Source organism: Nerophis ophidion, linkage group LG07, assembly GCF_033978795.1.
Source record: "Nerophis ophidion isolate RoL-2023_Sa linkage group LG07, RoL_Noph_v1.0, whole genome shotgun sequence".
Taxonomy (NCBI): domain Eukaryota; kingdom Metazoa; phylum Chordata; class Actinopteri; order Syngnathiformes; family Syngnathidae; genus Nerophis; species Nerophis ophidion.
Genome location: NC_084617.1, coordinates 43,316,221 through 43,336,868, shown reverse-complemented (window position 1 = coordinate 43,336,868; position 20,648 = coordinate 43,316,221). Strand labels below are relative to the sequence as shown.

At 42.8% G+C, this 20,648-nt stretch overlaps 1 protein-coding gene across 5 annotated transcripts in view; it reads right to left on the bottom strand.

Annotated features, from left to right (window-relative positions):
* The window catches only part of LOC133556373 (multiple C2 and transmembrane domain-containing protein 1-like), a 439,257-nt gene extending 427,506 nt beyond the window's left edge, over window positions 1–11,751 (bottom strand). For 2 of the 5 annotated variants that reach the window (XM_061906236.1, XM_061906238.1), the window contains exon 1: window positions 11,076–11,748. In XM_061906236.1, coding sequence (XP_061762220.1) covers window positions 11,076–11,591 — 516 coding nt within the window. In that variant the 5' untranslated portion in view covers window positions 11,592–11,748. Of the gene's footprint in view, window positions 1–11,075 lie in introns of all 5 variants that reach the window. The other 3 variants (XM_061906234.1, XM_061906235.1, XM_061906237.1) reach the window with 3 other exon arrangements.
* Window positions 11,752–20,648: the final 8,897 nt, after the last annotated feature.

Genomic DNA, 20,648 nt, shown 5'->3' with positions numbered 1-20,648 from the left:
TGGATGTTTTCGCACAATTCTACATATATATGTATATACTGTATATGTTTACATATATATATATATATAGATAAATGTGTGTATATATGTACACACATATATACACACGTATGTGTGTACATACATAAATATGTATGAAAATACAAACCCCGTTTCCATATGAGTTGGGAAATAGTGTTAGATGTTAATATAAACGGAATACAATGATTTGTAAATCATTTTCAACCCATATTCAATTGAATATGCTACAAAGACAACATATTTGATGTTCAAACTGATAAGCTTTTTTTTTTTTGCAAATAATCATTAACTTTAGAATTTGATGCCAGCAACATGTGACAAAGAAGTTGGGAAAGGTGGCAATAAATACTGATAAAGTTTAGGAATGCTCATCAAACACTTATTTGAACATCCCACAGGTGTGCAGGCTAACTGGGAAGAGGTGGGTGCCATGATTGGGTATAAAAACAGCTTCCCAAAAAATGCTCAGTCTTTCACAAGAAACAATGGAGCGAGGTACACCCCTTTGTCCACAACTACATGAGCAAATAGTCAAACAGTTTAAGAACAACGTTTCTCGAAGTGCAATTGCAAAAATTTAGGGATTTCAACATCTACGGTCCATAATATCATCAAAAGGTTCAGGGAATCTGGAGAAATCACTCCACGTAAGCGGCATGGCCGGAAACCAACATTGAATGACCGTGACCTTCAATCCCTCGGACGGCACTGTATCAACAACCAACATCAATCTCTAAAGGATATCACCACATGGGCTCAGGAACACTTCAGAAAACCACTGTCACTAAATACAGTTTGTCGCTACATCTGTAAGTGCAAGTTAAAGCTCTACTATGCAAAGCGAAAGCCATTTATCAACAACCTCCAGAAACGCCGCCAGCTTTCCTGGGCCCGAGATCATCTAAGATGGACTGATGCAAAGTGGAAAAGTGTTCTGTGGTCTGACGAGTCCACATTTCAAATTATTTTTGGAAATATTCGACATCGTGTCATCCGGACCAAAGGGGAAGAGAACCATCCAGACTGTTATCGACGCTAAGTTCAAAAGCCAGCATCTGTGAGGGGCATTAGTGCCGAAGGCATGGGTAACTTACACATCTGTGAAGGCACCGTTAATGCTAGAAGGTACATACAGATTTTGGAACAACATTTGCTGCCATCTAAGCGCCGTCTTTTTCATGGACGCCCCTGCTTATTTCAGCAAGACAATGCCAAGCCACATTCAGCACGTGTTACAACAGCGTGGCTTTGTAAAAAAAGAGTGCAGGTACTTTCCTGGCCCGCCTGCAGTCCAGACCTGTCTCCCATCGAAAATGTGTGGCGCATTACGAAGCATAAAATATGACAGCGGAGACACCGGACTGTTGAACAACTGAAAAGTGTTGTTAAAAGAAAAGGTGATGTAACACAGTGGTGAACATGCCCTTTCCCAACTACTTTGGCACGTGTTGCAGCCATGAAATTCTAAGTTAATTATTATTTGCCCCAAAAATGTTTTAGGAATTTCAACTGAATATGGGTTGAAAATGATTTGCAAATCATTGTATTCCGATTATATTTACATCTAACACAATTTCCCAACTCATATGGAAACGGGGTTTGTATATATGTACATATATAAATATATATAGATAGATAGATAGATAGATAGATAGATAGATAGATAGATAGATAGATAGATAGATAGATAGATAGATGGATGGATGGATGGATGGATCGATCGATCGATCGATAGATAGAAAGTACTTTATTGATTCCTTCGGGAGACTTCATTCAGGAAAATTAAATTATATATATATATATATATATATCTTGATTGGATTATCCAGAGAATAGTGCTCGATACCGTGGTAGAACGCAATATGTAGGTGTGGGAAAAATCACAAGACTACTTCATCTCTATATATACTACTTCATCTCTATATATACATATATATATATATATGTATATATATATATACATATATATATATATATATATATATATATATATATATATATATATATATATATATATATATATATACATATATATATATATATATGACATCCTGTCCATCTGAATATCTGAATGTGTGAGCACAAGTATTGTATACAGCACAGAGTCATCAGGGGGAGGACTAGGTAATACTGAAGTGAACTGTAGTAATGACGCTGCAACAAGATCATTGTGCCTGAAGCCCACTTCAGTTGAGTGCTTCGCTCTCAGACATTCAATGGCAGATAATGGGGGCCCCCAACTCCAGGAGAGGGGCACAAGTGTACTTAATTGTTAAGTCGCTTTTGGATAGCTGTGTGGATGATTATGACAATGACATTTTATGACAACAGATCAAGTCTAAATGACCAAAGCTGCAAGAACGATGACAACCGCTCGACTTCTTTTACTCTTACCAGTCACTAAAATATAGTGTACTTGTTTATTTACATAAATATGAAGACACAACCCTTGCCCTGGACTGATATTCGATAAGTCAGTTAACCGGACGATAAATGAAAATTAAAGTCGGAGTCTTCCAGCCTTAATAAACATCATATGATCGCGTTGTTACAGGTTACAAGATGGTGCACTCATTTGCATCGGTTTCAGTTTGTACGCTGCAAGCCCAGTTTGTACCTGCTCAGTAGGCTTGTGGTTAGAGTGTCCGGCCTGAGACCGATAGGTTGTGAGTTCAAACCCCGGCTGAGACATACAAAAGACTGAAAAAATTGGACCCATTAACTCCCTGCATGGCACTCAGTATCAAGGGTTGGAATTGGGGGTGAAATCACCCAAAAATTTTCCCAGGTGCGGCCACCTCTGCAGCTCACTGCTTCCCTCACCTCCCAGGAGGTGAACAAGGGGATGGGTCAAATGCAGAGGACAAATTTCACCACACCTATTAGGTGTGTGTGACTATCTTTGGGACTTTAACTTTTTACTTTACAGCAAATAAACAGTAATAACGGTAACCTCAGTAAAACTCCCAACTGTCAATAATACTGTAGTAAATTAAAAGGATCGAAAAACAATGATTGACAACCACACTTTGAACGAATTATGGAGACCATGTAGTGTTAGTTTGCTAGCTAGCTTGAAAGCTAAACAAGCAGGAATAACTATTAAGAAACGTCATTAACTGCGCCACAGTATTCACACTAAACATCAAAACCCTGCTACTTTTGCACAAAGTTATAGATATAAACTTTATAGCGTCGAGTTGAAACAGGCGGACACGTGACAAGTGAACCCGCGTGTCGTCACATAAACCGGGAGTGAAAAAACTGAGCGCGCAATTCACTTTTTTTTTTTTTAACATTCTAAAACTTCTAATTAAAATGGAAGAAGATGAACATATCTAAACACATAAATACAAATAATATTGCTCTTATGAAGCCAAAACTAAATTTGATGTTTCCTCTGCCAAGAAAGTATATTGTTTGTATTTATTTGGTTACCAAAAAAAAACACAACTTGGTTAAAATACTTCAGTGAGTGTATAAGTACTTTTATACAAATTACCGCAAAAATAATGACATTTACGGCTTTAAATCTTTGGGCACCACACAATTCTATTTGATTCTCAGGGGTAACGATTGGATTCAGAATCAGTACTTTTTTTAAACTACATTGGGTACCGGTTCTATGATTAACTACATTCCTCCATAAAACAGACAATGTCTGTATTACTTAGTAATCTTTACAGCAAATATGGGCATCTGCATCAACAATATGATGTGCCTGGCTGGAAAGGACGGATTAAAAATAAACAAATAAATAACTCTTTTTTTTTTATCGTTTTTTTAAGTTTTTCTAATCGATTAAAAATTGTTGCAAATAAGAATTAATTCATTCATTTAAAAAAAATAAAAAGTTAAAAACCCATCCATCCATCCATTTTCTACCGCTTATTCCCTTTTGGGGTCGCGGGGAAAGTTAAACACCCTAATGATAACCCTGATTATTTTGTTCACATTACCTTTTATTTAGCCATTTTATTTATAGTTTTAGCTGTGTATATTTGAGGTAGGGCTGGACCATTATCAAATATACCCGATGTATCGCGGGTTTGTCTGTGTGCGATGTAGAAAATGACTATATCGTAAAAATCTGAGTTTACGTTCTAAAGCAGTTGCTTTTAGCAACGGCCATTACAGTACAGGCTTTTCTCACTCTTTCTTGTCTCTCCTTCTCACAGAGACATAAAGCAACATACTGTCGCAGGTGCAACGCCATACGCCCTTGCGGAGTGGAGAGGTAGCGGCAAGGGTAAAGTTAGCAGTGGCAGGTGGTGCAAGCGGAGCGGTGCGAGTGGTAATACGAGAGAGAGAAGGTGCCAATCTGGTAACAAATGAAGGAAGAATAATTAATTCCCAAGAAAAACAGCACAGGGTCAATCGTCTGGCTGTGGTTTTCTTCTTCAAGTGGAATGGTGTTGAACAGACAACTGTAATATGTAAGGTATGCGGCAAAAGCGTTGCTGCAAAAAGTAGCAGCACTAATAATTTGTTGCATCTTTTTCAAAAGTCACCTGCTAAAAGAATGAAGAGTGCGTGAAACTCTGCATGTCAACATCTCCGGCCGTTGCCACACCCACAAAATGCCGAAGCAACCAGCACTGACCCAATTGAGCCTAGCGTCTTCCATTTCCAGATCAACACCGTATGAAAAAAAGAGTCAAAAACAGAAGGAGATCACGTCCGCTGTAACCTACCACATAGCAAAGGACATACACTATTTGATTTCCTATTATACAGCTCATTTTTATTTGACACTTATTGAATTATCTTGTGTGACATCATGCACAAAAGTGCACTTTATTTGTTTTAAACTATTGTAGTGGCGTTCTGTACAAAAAGTGCACTTTAATTTAGTGTTGTTTTGATATGTCATCTTAGTGACATGCACACAAGTGCACTAATAACTTTTTTAAAAATGTCTCTGACAATCTTGCACTTTCTGTTTTGAAACCACATGAATGTTGTGCCACTCTTTACTGTTTAATAAATACAGTTTTGGTTAAAATGACTTAGTTGTGATTTCCCTATCTGCATGAAAGTTTAAAATTAGCATGTATTAATGCAGTAAGAACAAGAATGTTTTAATGTATTGTAGACACATGGAATTATCATACTGGTGTGTTGTATGCATCAAGTTTTAATTCTAGGCTCAGGCAAAATATCGAGATATATATCGTGTATCGTGACATGGCCTAATAATATCGAGATTGTCACAGCCCGGTCTTGAACCCACAATCCATCCACAGCAAGATCCAACACTCTCTCTGGCAGCATGCCAGGACATGCCCCCGCATGCTCTGAGCACTTCACGCCCACGATTCGCCGCAGCTGTAGACTGACAGCAATCAACCCACCTGGCAGCAATCTGGAAGACAGCATAAAGGCCAGTCACTCCTTGGAACCTGCGCCGGAACATCGTTAACTCCTCGTAGTAAGCATATACGTCTCTGGCTTCCCTCTCGTTGTCCTCGCCTCGTTTTGTCCCTTTAGGACTGTTTGCCTCGCTGACTTGTCCCTTGTCCTCTTCGTAGTTGCCTCCCTGGATCCTCGACCGCTCGCCTGGACTCGGACCTCGTTGCTTGCCGCCTGCCTCTTGACCTCTTGCCTGTCCCTGGATCCTTCTTGTGACTACCCCTACTTGACCAGACGAAGGTTTCATTCATCACGCACATACAAAACCCACTTGTATTATGCACATGGTTAATTGTACAACTATACCTGCAGCCAACATTTAGAGTAGCATACACATCCCACACAATCACGTCCTTTGTGGTGTCGTCTCCTTCCAGTCCTAACGTACATAACAGAGCTATTAATAAAACGCCATATCGACCAAGATCCCTCAGCCTTTCCTTAACAGACACAGAACCTATTTTATAGCTTTTGGTTGTGATTTTTATTCAAGTGCAAAATATTGCTTATAGAGTATATTTTATTTTTGTTTGTTTTATTTATCTCGTAAATTTAAAATTGTACATTTCAATACAAGTTTTTTTTTTCATTTCTATCATGTATTATCATTACATCAGTGGTTAATTTGGTGTAAAATAATAACGGCAATAAGATTGTTTATCGGCAATAAGTTGTAGGTCAATATATCGTCCAACAAAGTGTTTATAATCAGCCCAAGCCTACACAGCCCTCAGTGTGTTGCAGGACATTTATTTACTACACCACTACAACAACAAGCATGTTGCATCAATACCTCTCAGACACTGTCCATCAAAAGTGAACATTAATATGGATTTATGCAAATTGGCATGGTTTCAGACAGAAGGGGAAGACGCTAAGCATTATTTATACTCTCAGCGGACTCTCCATTAGGTGCACCTGCACACTCAAATGAGATCCACTACAGTTGAAAGAGTTTGAAGACAATAATATGCATTTTTAATTGACACCATACTGTTCATGTTGATCAAACATAATAGCATTACCATCCCTCCAAAGCGTTTTACAAAGGAATGATCAGACAAACCATGAATGTACAATTAATAAATGTTAATTATGTTTTGGTAATCAGATCGGTGGAGTCTTCCTGCCTATGAAGCCTATAAAAAAAACTCAAAAAACTGCCAAAAATCCACCATTTGCATCCTGTTAACTGAAAATGAACCAAGTATTAGAATAATTGTGCCTTGATCACAGGCGTTATGCAGTTCTTGACATACTGAGATTGTGAGCTGCTACATCGCCTCTGAGTTGGTGAAAGTAAACGCTAGATGATTAATCATGTCTGTCACTTGGATAGTAAAAGTCTTTGGCCGTAAACCGAGAAGTTGGTCAGCTTTGACATTCGGTTTTGAACTTAGAACCAAAGACATTGCTCGGAAGATGCCACAAGATGCTTGTTTGCCCCCTGTTTTTTTTAACCCGAGGAGTGAGGATAACGATGACAAATCCGGGAACACGAGTCTTGTGCTGAAAGATATAAACATTCCATCAGTCGGCATCCAAGTGACAGCAGACATAGTACAGTAAGTAATTGTTTTATTATGTTTGTGAATTGTATTTCTTGTTTAGCACTTGCCATTACTGTTGCATGATACTTAGTGTTTTGATCTGCTTTCAGGGTTGCAGGGAGTGCTGGATCCTTACTCGCTATACACCCTTGAAAAGTCGTCACCTCCGTGTAATCAGGCTAAAAATTAACGATTCTGGAACATAATTTGTGGAAAAAAAGTAGTCGTCATTGGCTCTCATGAAATCTGCCACGGTTATTAATACTTGTTGTTGACGCTTCTGTGAAATTAATGCTTAAAATGAGCAAAATACAGCAGATATTACATTATTATGAATGTGCCTGTTACTACATTACACATAAACTTCCAGCGTATATATAAAAAACATTATTGGAGGTTTTAAGAGTGCTCTTTCGACAAAACAGATCCCATTCTGCTAGCATTTATTTACGATTTAGAATGCATAAGAAAGAGAAATACTTATGTGTGCTTGTCTCACATAAGGATTGTGAATAAGGAAAATTCACCCCTAAAAAAGTGCAGTTCTCCTTTGATATGCAGTGATGCATTATGTAGAAGCTCTCAATCAATTCATTTGGCATTTTAGTGAAGCAATGACATGCAAATCCCACTAATAATATTGTGGTGGTTGTAGCATTCATTATTGTAACACAATGAGTGTATATAATATTGTATCATTGGGTATGTAATATTGTGTCATTGGGTATATAATATTGTGTCATTGTGTATATACTATTGTTTCATTGGGTATATGTCATTGGGTATATAATATTGTGTCATTGTGTATATACTATTGTTTCATTGGGTATATAATGTCATTGGGTATATAATATTGTTTCATTGGGTATATAATATTGTGTCATTGGGTATATAATATTCTTTAATTGAGTATATAATATTATGTCATTGGGTATATAACTTGGGGACGGCGTGGCGCAGTGGGAGAGGGGCTGTGCGCAACCCGAGGGTCCCTGGTTCAAATCCCATCTAGTACCAACCTCATCACATCCGTTGTGTCCTGAGCAAGACACTTCACCCTTGCTCCTGATGGGTGCTGGTTGGCGCCTTGCATGGCAGCTCCCTCCATCAGTGTGTGAATGTGTGTGTGAATGGGTAAATGTGGAAGTAGTGTCAAAGCGCTATGAGTACCTTGAAGGTAGAAAAGCGCTATACAAGTACAACCCATTTATTTATTTATAATATTGTTTTATTGGGTATATAATATTGTGTCATTGGGTATATAATATTCTTTCATTGAATATATAATATTGTGTCATTGGGTATGTTATATTGTGTCATTGTTAAGTTAAAGTTCAAAGGACTGCGTTCAAAGGACTCCGGCTTATTAGTGATTCCCAAAGCCCCAAAAAAGTCTGCGGGCTATAGAGCGTTTTCCGTTCGGGCTCCAGTACTCTGGAATACCCTCCCGGTAACAGTTCGCGATGCCACCTCAGTAGAAGCATTTAAGTCTCACCTTAAAACTCATTTGTATACTCTAGCCTTTAAATAGACTCCCTTTTTAGACCAGTTGATCTGCCGTTTCTTTTCTTTTTCTTCTATGTCCCACTCTCCCTTGTGGAGTGGGTCCGGTCCGATCCGGTGGCCATGTACTGCTCGCCTGTGTATCGGCTGGGGACATCTCTGCGCTGCTGATCCGCCTCCGCTTGGGATGGTTTCCTGCTGGCTCCGCTGTGAACGGGACTCTCGCTGCTGTGTTGGATCCGCTTTGGACTGGACTCTCGCGACTGTGTTGGATCCATTGTGGATTGAACTTTCACTGTATCATGTTAGACCCGCTCGACATCCATTGCTTTCCTCCTCTCTAAGGTTCTCATAGTCATCATTGTCACGACGTCCCACTGGGTCATTATTGTCACCGATGTCCCACTGGGTGTGAGTTTTCCTTGCCCTTATGTGGGCCTACCGAGGATGTCGTGGTGGTCTGTGCAGCCCTTTGAGACACTAGTGATTTAGGGCTATATAAGTAAACATTGATTGATTGATTGAATGTTAAAGCACCAATGATTGTCACAAACACACTAGGTGTGGTGAAATTTGTCCTCTGCATTTGACCCATCCCCTTGATCACCCCCTGGGAAGTGAGGGGAGCAGTGGGCAGCAGAGGCGCTGCACCCGGGAATCATTTATGGTGATTTAACCCCCCATTCCAACCCTTGATGCTGAGTGCCAAGCAGGGAGGCAATGGGTCCCATTTTTTTTATAGTCTTTGGTATGACTCAGGGTTTGAACTCCCAACCTACCGATATCAGGGCAGACACTAACCACTAGGCCAATGAGTAGTTTACATACATTGGGTATATAATGTTGTGTCATTGGGTATATAATACTGTATCATTGGGTATATAATGTTGTGTCATTGGTTATATAATATTGTGTCATTGAGTATATTATATTGTGTCATTGAGTATATTATATTGTTATCATCAAAGTCTAACGTTGTGTCAATTAGTGTACATGAAATATTGTGTCAATAAGTGTATGTATATATATATACAGGTGTATATATATATATACATATATATAAAAGAGTGGCAGTGCCAGCAACACGAGGGTTCCAGGTTTGACCCCCGCATTCGCCATCCTAGTCGCGCCATTGTGTCCTTGAGCAATACACTTTACCCAGCTGCTCCCAGTGTCTCCCAAACTGGTTTAAATGTAACTTAGACAATAGGTTTTACTATGTAAAGCACTTTGAGTCACTAGAGAAAAGCGCTTTAGAAATATAATTCACTTCACTAAATATAAGTGTATATAACTATTGTGTCAATGAGTGTACATATATTGAGTGTACACCTAATATGTCACTTAGTGTATATATACTATATATCTAACCTTATGTCACAGTGTATATATACTATATATCTAACCTTATGTCACAAAGTGTATATATACGATATATCTAATCTTATGTCAATGAGTGTATATAAACGATATATCTAATACGTCACTGAGTTTATATATACTATATATCTAATATTATGTCAATGAGTGTATATATGCTATATATCTAATATGTCACTGAGTGTATATACCGTATACTATACATCTAATATTATGTCTCTGAGGGTATATATATATATATATATATATATATATATATATATATATATATATATACACATATATATATTTATATATATATATATATACACATATATATATGTATATATATATATATATATATATATATACTATATATCAAATATTATGTAACTGAGTCTATATATACTACATATCTAATATGTCACTGAGTGTGTATATATACTATATATATAAAATTATGCCACTGAGTATATATATACTATAAATGTAATGTCATTGAGTGTATGTATACACTATATATCTAATATGTCACTGAGTGTATGTATACATTATATATCTAATATTATGTCACTGAGTGTAGACATACTATAAATCTAATATGTCATTGACTGTATATATACTATATATCTAATATTACGTCACTGAGTGTATATACACTATATATCTAATATGTCATTGAATGTATACTATGTATCTAATATTATGTCACTGAATGTCTATATACTATACATCTAATATCATGTGACTGAGTGTTTATATAATATATATCTATTATTACGTCACTGAGTGTATAACTATATGTCTAATATGTCACTGACTGTACATATACTATATATCTAGTATTATGTCACTGAGTGCATACTATATATCTAATATTATGTGACTGAGTGTATGTATATACTATATGTCACTGGGTGTATATATACTATATATGTAAAAAGGTATGTCACTGAGTGTGTATATATACATATGTCACTGAGTGTATATACAGTATACTATATATGTAATATTATGTCACTGATTGTGTATATGCTATATATGTAATATGTCACTGAGTGTATATATACTATATATCTAATACTTTGGTGCTGAAAAAAGTGTGTGACGTTGCAGCCAGGAGGCCCACGTGAACAACGGGCATCATCTGAATGTGTAGTTATGTTCATCCAGCAGGTCAAATTGGGAAATATGAATATGAATATGAGTTATAATAAGTCATGTACTTACACCATCGCTCGGCTTCTCTCCCCCCAAGGCCACGACAGGATCCACCACTAGCTTCTCGAAGCACGCCGAGCCCAGAGAGGAGCTCTTGTGTTGGGAGGCAATCAGCTGCGAGACGTGGAGCTTCGGGCTTCCGTGAGCCGTCAGCTCCGGTTTGCTGCCGGTGGTCCCGGACGCCGAACCGAGGTGCTGCCGCGAGGTGGTCCCACTCCCGGCGGCCGCAGTCCGTCCTCCGCACTTGTCTCCGCCGCCCAGGGACAGCGGCGGCGGGGAGGAGCAGCGCAGGTTGGGCTGCGAGGACGAGAAGACTCGGTCCAAGTGTTTCTTTTTCCTCCGAAACATCCACAGTCCCGATTCCTTCTTGGCGCCTTCTGCTCCGCCGCCGCTGCGGCGCTGCGAGCCCAGTTTGGGACTGAGCCACGGCTTGGTTTTCTCCTGAAAAGTCTTCCACATCCTCCGCTGATAGGACTCTTGTCCCCTGGAGCTGGTGCCTTCATCCTCGGACGCCTTTTGCTCCATGGTGCTGGAGCAGCATCCAGCCAGCCTGAATCGCGCGCGTGTGTGTGTGCGTGTGTGTGTGTGTGTGTGTGTGTGTGTGTGTGTGTGTGTGTGTGTGTGTGTGTGTGTGTGTGTGTGTGTGTGTGTGTGTGTGTGTGTGTGTGTGTGTAATGATCCGGTTAGGACCAACACACTGGAAAGAAGATGAAGAAGATGATGAAGATAGTTGGCATGGAGTACATTGCACATGCAAGCACTTCTCCATATATGCAGCAAATTAAAATTACTGCATTTTTCTACATTCACTGCAGCACAGATTACATTGAAACTTTTTAAACATTGTCTACAGTCGTGGCGCGGTTGGGAGAATGGCCGTGCCAGCAACCTGAAGGTTTCTGGTTCAATCCCCAGCTTCAACCAACCTAGTCACGCCCTTGTGTCCTTGAGCAAGACACTTAACCCTTGCTCCTGATGGGTCGTGGTTAGCGCCTTGCATGACAGCTCCCTCCATCAGTGTGTGAATGTGTTGTGTGAATGGGTGAATGTGGAATTAGTGTCAAAGCGCTTTGAGTGCCTTGAAGGTATAAAGCACTATACAAGTATAACTTATTTACCATTTTATTTCTTTAACTTTTTTTTATCATAATCTACATGTCTTTCGGCCTAAATTGGGTGCTAAAATGTGTTATGGTTTTGGCTTGGCATTGTTGGTGTAATCCCAGGATGCAGGAAATGGTATGTAATTTATTTTATTTTTTTTAAATAAATTATCAAGTTATCCCCCACATACTGAGACTTTCACATTTGTATCACATTTTCAGCTTTTTTCTTATTACGTTACGTCCTTTTTTTAAACTTTTCCAGCATTATCTCCATGCTTTTTGGCAAAGATTAAGTGTTAAATTTGTCACTGTTGTAGCTTGGCATTGTTGGCATTATTCCAGAATGCAGATAAGGCAGGCGATGTGTGAGCAGAGGGTCCCTTTATTAGCAGGAGTGATTAAAAAAAAAAGTATATATATATATATATATATATATATATATATATATATATATATATATATATATATACCTCACATACATAGACTTTCAAACTTGGATCACATTTTCAGCTTTTTTCTCATTATTTTGCCTTTTTTTAAACTTAGTTAATAGTTACATTTGATTCAATTTGTGACAGTTGTGGCGTGGCATTGTTGATGTGATCCCAGGATGCAGAAATGTGTATGTAATGTGTGTTTGTGGCATTTTTTTTTTTTTTTTTAGAAAATATCGAATTATCCACCACATATTGAGACTTTCAAATTTGTATCACATTTTCAGCTTTTTTCCTATTATGTTATGTCTTTAAAAAAAAAGAATTCAGCGTTAGCTACATGTTTTTTGGCCAAAAGTAAGTTTTTCATTGATTGTAACTGTTGTGGCTTGTCATTTTTGGCGTGATTCCAGCATGCAAAGAAGGCAGAAGGTGTGTAAGCAGAGGGTCCCCTTATTAGCGGTGGCTATTACAAAATATCAAAATATCCCCCAAATACAAGTACCATGACATTTGGATCACATTTTCAGCTTTTTCCTTATTATATTAGGTCTTTTTAAAAACCTTTTAGCATACTTTGTATGTCTTCTGGCCTAAATTAGGTGCTGACTTTGACCAACTGTGTTCCGGTTTTGGCTTGGCATTGTTGGTGTGATCCCAGGATGCAGAGAATGTGTATGTAATGTGTATTTGTAGCATTTTTTTGATTAGATATCAAAATATACTGCTGGTGGATATCCCCCACATACTTAGACTTTCAAATTTGTGTCACATTTTCAGCTTTTTTTCTTTCTTTTTTTTAACATACACTACATATTTTCGGCCTACATTAAGTGTTACATTTGATTACATGTTGTTACAGTTGCGGTTTGGCATTGTTGGAGTGATTCCAGTATGCAGAGAAGGCAGAAGATCCCTTTATTGGCAGTGGTTATTACGAAATATCAAAATATCCCTCACATTCATCCATCCATCCATCCATTTTTCTACCGATTGTCCCTTTCGGGTCGCTGGGGCGCCGGAGCCTACCCCGGCTGCATTCGGGCGGAAGGCAGGGTGTACCCTTGCCAAGTCACCATCTCATCACAGGACACAGACTTTCAAATTTGGATCGCATTTTCAGCTTTTTTTCTCATTACACTGTCTTTTTTTAAACTTTTTAGCATAACCTGCATGTTTTTGGCATAAATTAAGTGTTATGTTTGATTAAATCTGTTACGTTTGTGCTTGGCATTGTTGGTGTGGTCTCGGGATGCAGAAAATGTGTATGTAATGTGTGTCCGTGGAATTTTTTTTTTTTTTACAAAATATCCCTCGCATACTCAGACTTTTTAATAACTATAAAATTTTCAGCTTATGTTACGTCTTTTTAAAAACTTTTTTTGGCACAATCAACATGTTTATTGGGCAAAATTAAGTGTTGAGTTAAATTTTTTACAAGTGCGACTTGGTATTGTTGGCGTGATTCCAGCATACAGAGAAGGCAGGCGGTGTGTGAGCAGAGGGTCCGTCCCTTCATTAGCAGTGGCGATTACAAAATATCCCCACCTTACTAAAACGTTTAAATTTGGATCACATTTTCAGTTGTTTTGTCCTTAATTAGCTATTTTTTTAAACTTAATCTACTGTTTTTTTTCTGCATAAATTAAGTGTTACATTTGGTAAATGGTAAATGGGTTGTACTTGTATAACGGTTTTCTACCCCTTTTTAAGGAGCCCAAAGCGCTTTGACAGTATTTCCACATTCGCCCATTCACACACACATTCACACACTGATGGCGGGAGCTGCCATGCAAGGCGCTCACCAGGACCCATCGAGAGCAAGGGTGAAGTGTCTTGCCCAAGGACGCAACGGACGTGACTAGGATGGTAGAAGGTGGGGATTGAACCAGTAACCCTCAGATTGCTGGCACAGCCCCTCTACCAACTTCGCCACGCCGTTTTGATTAAATTTGTTACGGTTGCGGCTAGGCATTGTTGGTTTGGTCCCAGGATGCAAAGAACGTGTACATGTACTGTATATATTGTGTATTGGTAGCATTTCTTATTTTTTTTAATATTCCCTCCATACTTTGACTTTCAAGTTTAGATCCCATTTTCAGCTTGTTTTCTTATTACATTATGTTTTTTTAAACTTTTTTAAGCATATTGTTGATATTTTTTAGCTTAAATTAGATGCTAAATTTGATTAAATGTGTTCCGGTTTTAACTGGGCATTGTTGGCACGATCCCAGGATGCAGAGAAGGCAGGCGGTGTGTGAGCAGAGGGTCCTTTCATTAGCAGAGGTGAATGCCCAGCTTCACCTACAACAAGGGAGTCCAAAGTTTTTCCACCAAGGGCCGCATAAGGAAAAGTCAAAGTATGCGGGGCGGATTTTTATATTTATTAGTTTTGTAAAAAAAAATGACACATATTTACAGATTCCATATGTTTGAAGACAAAACTTAGTGTCAGCTTTGTGTTATAGGTGACTGCAACAGGTGTTGTACTCTGGGTTCTCAGTGTGCAGGAAGAATCAGCCGTTGCATCAGCATATACAATCTTTTAATTGTAATTTGCAGTTTTTCTCAGTCTTAAGGTCCTCCCTTCTCCGTCTGCCCTGGCTCGTTTCCTTTCCCGGGCTCCTCGCGCTCCTTTTAACATAAGAGACAGGTAATTAGACAACCTGTTCCAGCTGGGTTGTCCACTCACCTGCAGCTGCTTCGTAGCCGGCTTCCGCACATGCCCTGCCCACAGGGACACGTGGACCACGCCCCCCCACATGCCTCCACCGCCAGTTCTAGGCCGGGCCGCTGTCTGGCCGCGCAAACTCCCCCCTGTCCCCGCGAGGGCCGCGAGAGAAAGTCGGCCACCGCCATCCGCGCGCCCGGACGGTGGACCACCCAGAAGTTGTAGGGCTGCAACGCGAAGTACCACCGGGTTATCTGTGCGTTGGCATCCTTCATGCGGTGGAGCCGCTGGAGGGGCTTGTGGTCCAAGCAGAGGCTGAAGGCGCGCCCCAGCAGGTAGTACCGGAGGGCCCCAACCGCCCAAAGGATGGCGAGGCACTCCCTCTCCACCGTGCTGTACCTTGCCTCCCGGTCCGAGAGCTTTCGACTGATGTACGATACGGGGCGGTTGACGCCCCCCACCCGCTGGGACAGCACCGCCCCCAGTCCCTTGCCCGACACGTCTGCCTGCAGACAGAAGGGAATAGCAAAGTTAGGCATGTGCAGAACCGACTCCTCACAGAGGGCTTTCTTTACCTTCACAAACACCTGTTGGCACTGCTCCGTCCACTGGACCAGTTCTGAGGCACCCTTTCGGGTGAGGTCAGTCAGAGGGCTGGTATGGTCTGCGAACTGGGGAATGAACTGGCGGCAGTAGCCCGCCAGTCCCAGAAACTGCCTCACCTTTTTTTTGTCTTGGGGGGTGGACGGGCTGCGACCGCCGCCGTCTTGTCCACCTCCAATCGCACCTGACCCCCCTTAAGTGGTACCCCAAATACTGTACCTCCCTCCGGCCAACTGTGCACTTTGCCGGGTTGGCGGTGAGTCCCGCCCGCCTCAGTGACTCGAGCACTGCCCCTACACGCCGCATGTGCTCCTCCCAGCTGCCACTCTGGATGATGACATCATCCAGGTAAGCAGCTGCATATGCCGCATGAGGGCGCAGCACACGATCCATGAGGCGCTGGAACAGGGCAGGCGCACCGAACAAACCGAACGGAAATGTCACAAACTGGTATAAACCTTCCGGGTTTCAGAAGGACGTTTTTTCCCTGGACTCTGGCGATAAGGGAATCTGCCAGTAGCCCTTGGTCTAATCCAGTGTCGTAAAAAACGAGCAGGGCCCAGCCGATCCAGTAGCTCGTCGACCTGAGGCATGTGGTAGGCGTCAAAACGTGACACCTCATTCACCTTAAGGTAATCCACACAGAAGCGCACAGATCCATCATTCTTCCCGACCAGAACAATGGGACTTCACCACGCACTGTGGGATTCTTCTATTACCCCCAATTCCAGCATGGATTTTAATTCCTCTCGAACTGTTTTGCGTTTATGTTCGGGGAGCCTGTATGGCCGAGATCGCACCGTAACTCCCTGGCTAGTCTCAATAGAATGCTGGATGAGGTTTGTGCGCCCTGGCCGAGGGGAGAACACATTAGAGAAGCGTCGCTGCAGCTCTGCAACATCCGCCCTCTGCGCTAACGTGAGCAGACTATCACAGGGAAGGGAGGAGGGCGGGGACAAGCACGGGATCTTGGGCCCGTGCTCCTCCTGTTCCTCCACCAGCATCACCATGGAAGCGCGCTCCGCCTCCCTCCATGCTTTCAGCAGGTTCAGCTGGTTTGATTTGTGTGTCTCCACCTCGGTCCGAGCGTCGAACCTCTGAATCCTCATCCCCCACCTGCCGTGTGACCTCAAAGGGCCCTTGCCACTTGGCGAGTAATTTTGAGCTGAATTTTGGGAGTAATATAAGTACTTTTTCTCCCGGTGAAAATTTCCGTAGCTGGGTCCCCTTGTTATATGCACGCTGTTGCCGTTCCTGGGCACTGAGCAAATTTTCGCGTGACAAGTGCCCCACCGTGTGGAGTTTTGCTCGCATATCCATAACGTACTGCACTTCATTTTTGCTGGAGCTTGGACCCTCCTCCCAACTTTCTTTAATTACGTCCAACACTCTGCGAGGTTTCCTGCCGTATAACAGCTCGAAACGCGTAAAGCCAGTGGAGGCTTGGGGTACCTCCCGTATCGCAAACATTAAGGGATCCAGCCATTTATCCCATTTTGGTTTGTCCTTGTGCGTAAACTTACGGAACATGGTTTTTAGCGTTTTATTTAGCCACTCCACCAGCCCATCCATTTGAGGATGGTACATGCTGGTGCGGACCGCTTTAATTTCTAATAATCCGTACAGTTCCTTTATCGTGCGTGACATAAAGGACGTGTCCTTGTCCGTTAGAATCTCTTTTGGGATTCCAACTCGGGAGATGACCTGAAACAGCGCTTGCGCCATACTCTTTGCAGAGATGGAGCGCAGGGGCTCTGCTTCGGGGTAGCGCGTTGCGTAATCCACCAGGACTAACACAAAGCAATACCCCCGTGAGCTCGGGTGAAATGGTCCGATGAGGTCCATTCTAATTCTCTCGAATGGGACCTCCATAAGCGGTAATGGGCGCAAAGGGGCCTTCAGGGTGGCCGCTGGGTTCACAAGCTGCCAGTCCAGGCAGGCAGCGCACCAACGGTGTACGTCTGCCCGGATGCCCGGCCAATAGAACCGGACCATGACCCGATTGAGTGTTTTGTCATACCCTAAATGTCCAGCCATAAGGTTAACATGCGCCGCCTGGAAAACCATTTCCTGGCGGAATTTCGGCACCAACAACTGGGTGATTTCCTTTCCTGTTTGAGTGTCACGGCTCACCCGGTACAATCTATCTCTAATAATGACGAAGTGAGGGAATACCCGCGCTGTTCCTGGGCGCATCAGCTGACCGTCGATGTAATCTACCTGGTCCCAGGCCGCACGCAAAGTTTTGTCTCGAGACTGCTCGAGGGGAAAATCCTCCGTAGGACGCCAATAGGGGATTGGGGAGACTTCCCGCGAAGCCTCCGCCGGTTCCCGCTCGGCAGTGTCGTATGGCCCCGCCTCGCCACTGAGAACTGCGCGGACACTCCCCTTTCCTACGGTCCGTGAACGCACCCCGACGCATTGTGTCACTAAACTCTTAAAGCCTGGCCAATCCGTGCCAAAAAGTATGGGGGGGCGTAAGGTGCACACTCACAGCAACTTTGACGTTATGCTTTTGCCCAATATACCAAATTTCCACTGGCACCATCGGGTACACGTCCACATCCCCATGAACACACCTAATTTTTACCAGAGTCGCCTGCCTCAAAGCCCCGAGATGAACCAGGTTCTGGTGGATCAGCCTGAATCCACCGTACTCCCTGTACACTTACCGGGACGCAGTACGCCTCTCCCGGATCGGGGGAGGGTGTTGGAAGGCCGACTACCTGCATCACCTTGCCCACTTCCATCAGTGGGCACTCCCACTGTACGTGACCAGTCTGTCCGCACTTCCAGCACACCTGCCCGGGTGCTTGAAGTGCCCTCTGTGAGGGAAGCCCTACCTCGGCAGAGCTCGGGCCCTGTAAAAGAGGAAGATCGGAAGACATATTACAACCCCGGTCTGCCCCCCCGGATGAGACTGGTGTGGATCGTCGGCGCCGCCTGCGCGGTGTTGGTGTGTGTCGTGCGGGAACCTGTCTGTGGATCGTGGTCGTGTCTGTTAGTCGGGATCTCGTCATCGCTGGCGGTTGCCCCTCTTTTTGCGCGGGCCGTTGGCGTGGCGCCGATATCGGCCGCTCCGTTTCCCTTCGGGCCGTCTGCTCCCGTCCTGCCTCGCGGTGGACAGCCAGGTGGTCCTCTGCCAGGGTTACTGCCGCTTGTAGATCGCGTGGGCGGTGGTAACGGATCCACGCCGCAGTTCACTCCGGGATGGCCGCCAGGAATTGTTCAAGTAAGATCATTTCAAACATGTTGCTGTCGTACCTGGTGGGATGCAGCCATCGTGTGGCCGCATCGCGCAACTGCTGTCCCAGTGCGAATGGTCTATCCTCCTCTCCTAGTCGCAATCCCAGAAGCGGCACCGGTGGTCCTCCGCCGAGCTGCCCACTCGGTCCAGAATGGCCCTTTTCAGGTCCAGGAATGTCACACTGTAGATTGCCGGTTGGCTTAACGCAGCCCGCTGTGCCTCTCCTGCAGGCAGCGGCAGCAGCCTCACCCCCCACTCTTCTTCCGGCCACTTACATGCTGCCACCTTAGCCTCGAAGACATCCAGGTATGCCTGCGGGTCTTCCGCCTCCGCCATCCTCTGCATGCTGGTGGTCGGCCCCGCTGGTGATGGCGTCCCCATCCGGTCCACCATCGCCTGTAGAATTCGCCCTTGCTGCGCCATCCGCTGACGGACCGCTTTCATCTGCTGGTGGTTGGCGTTCGCCACTTCCGTCAGGACTTGTCCCAGCGCTGTCAGGGGGTTTTGTTCAGACATCTTCTTACCGGACACTTGCCGTTGGGCGCCACTGTAACAGGTCTCGTACTCTGGGTTCTCAGTGTGCAGGAAGAATCAGCCGTTGCATCAGCATATACACTCTTTTAATTAAATTTTACAGTTTTTCTCAGTCTTAAGGTCCACCCCTTCTCCGTCTCCCCTGGCTCGTTACCTCTCCCAGGCTCCTCGCGCTCCTTTTAACATAAAAGACAGGTGATTAGACAACCTGTTCCAGCTGGGTTGTCCACTCACCTGCAGCTGCTTCGTAGCCGGCTTCCGCACATGCCCTGCCCACAGGGACGCGTGGACCACACATCCCCCCACAGTGACAAAGTGTAATAGCAATTGGTACAGGGTGTCCAAAGTGCAGCCAGGGGGCCAATTTATGGACCAAAGTTTGAGTTTTGTTGGCCCGCATCATATTATTGGAGAAAAAAAAGGAGTAAAAATGTAAAAAAAAAAGAGCAAAAAGGCATAATGTAACGAAGAAAAAGGTGACATTTTGACACTATTCACTAATAATACAATTGTCATATATACACACTGTTACACAAAGCAATGTGTGATTGTGGTATTTTTTTTAACAAAAGATCAAAATATCCGCAATAATCTTGGACTTTCAAATTTTATTTTATGACATTACACTAAATGGTGCCTAGTGTGTGAATGTGAGTGTGAATGTTGTCTGTCTATCTGTGTTGGCCCTGTGATGAGGTAGCAACTTGTCCAGGGTGTACCTGCCTCCCGCCCGATTGTAGATGAGATAGGCTCCAGCACCCCTCCGCGACCCTGAAGGCAATAAGTGGAAGGAAAAAAAAATGGATGGATGGATGGACGTCTTATTGCTCTTTTTTGTAAAATTTTTGCCATTGTTTTTTTTTCCAACAACATGTTGTGGACTAACATAACTCAATAAAACCTTTGATAATTTTTTTTCCTTCCATTGTCGGAAGAAAGCAGACTTTGTGAAGCAAGGCTGGTTGCATGAACAAAGACACTTGCTCT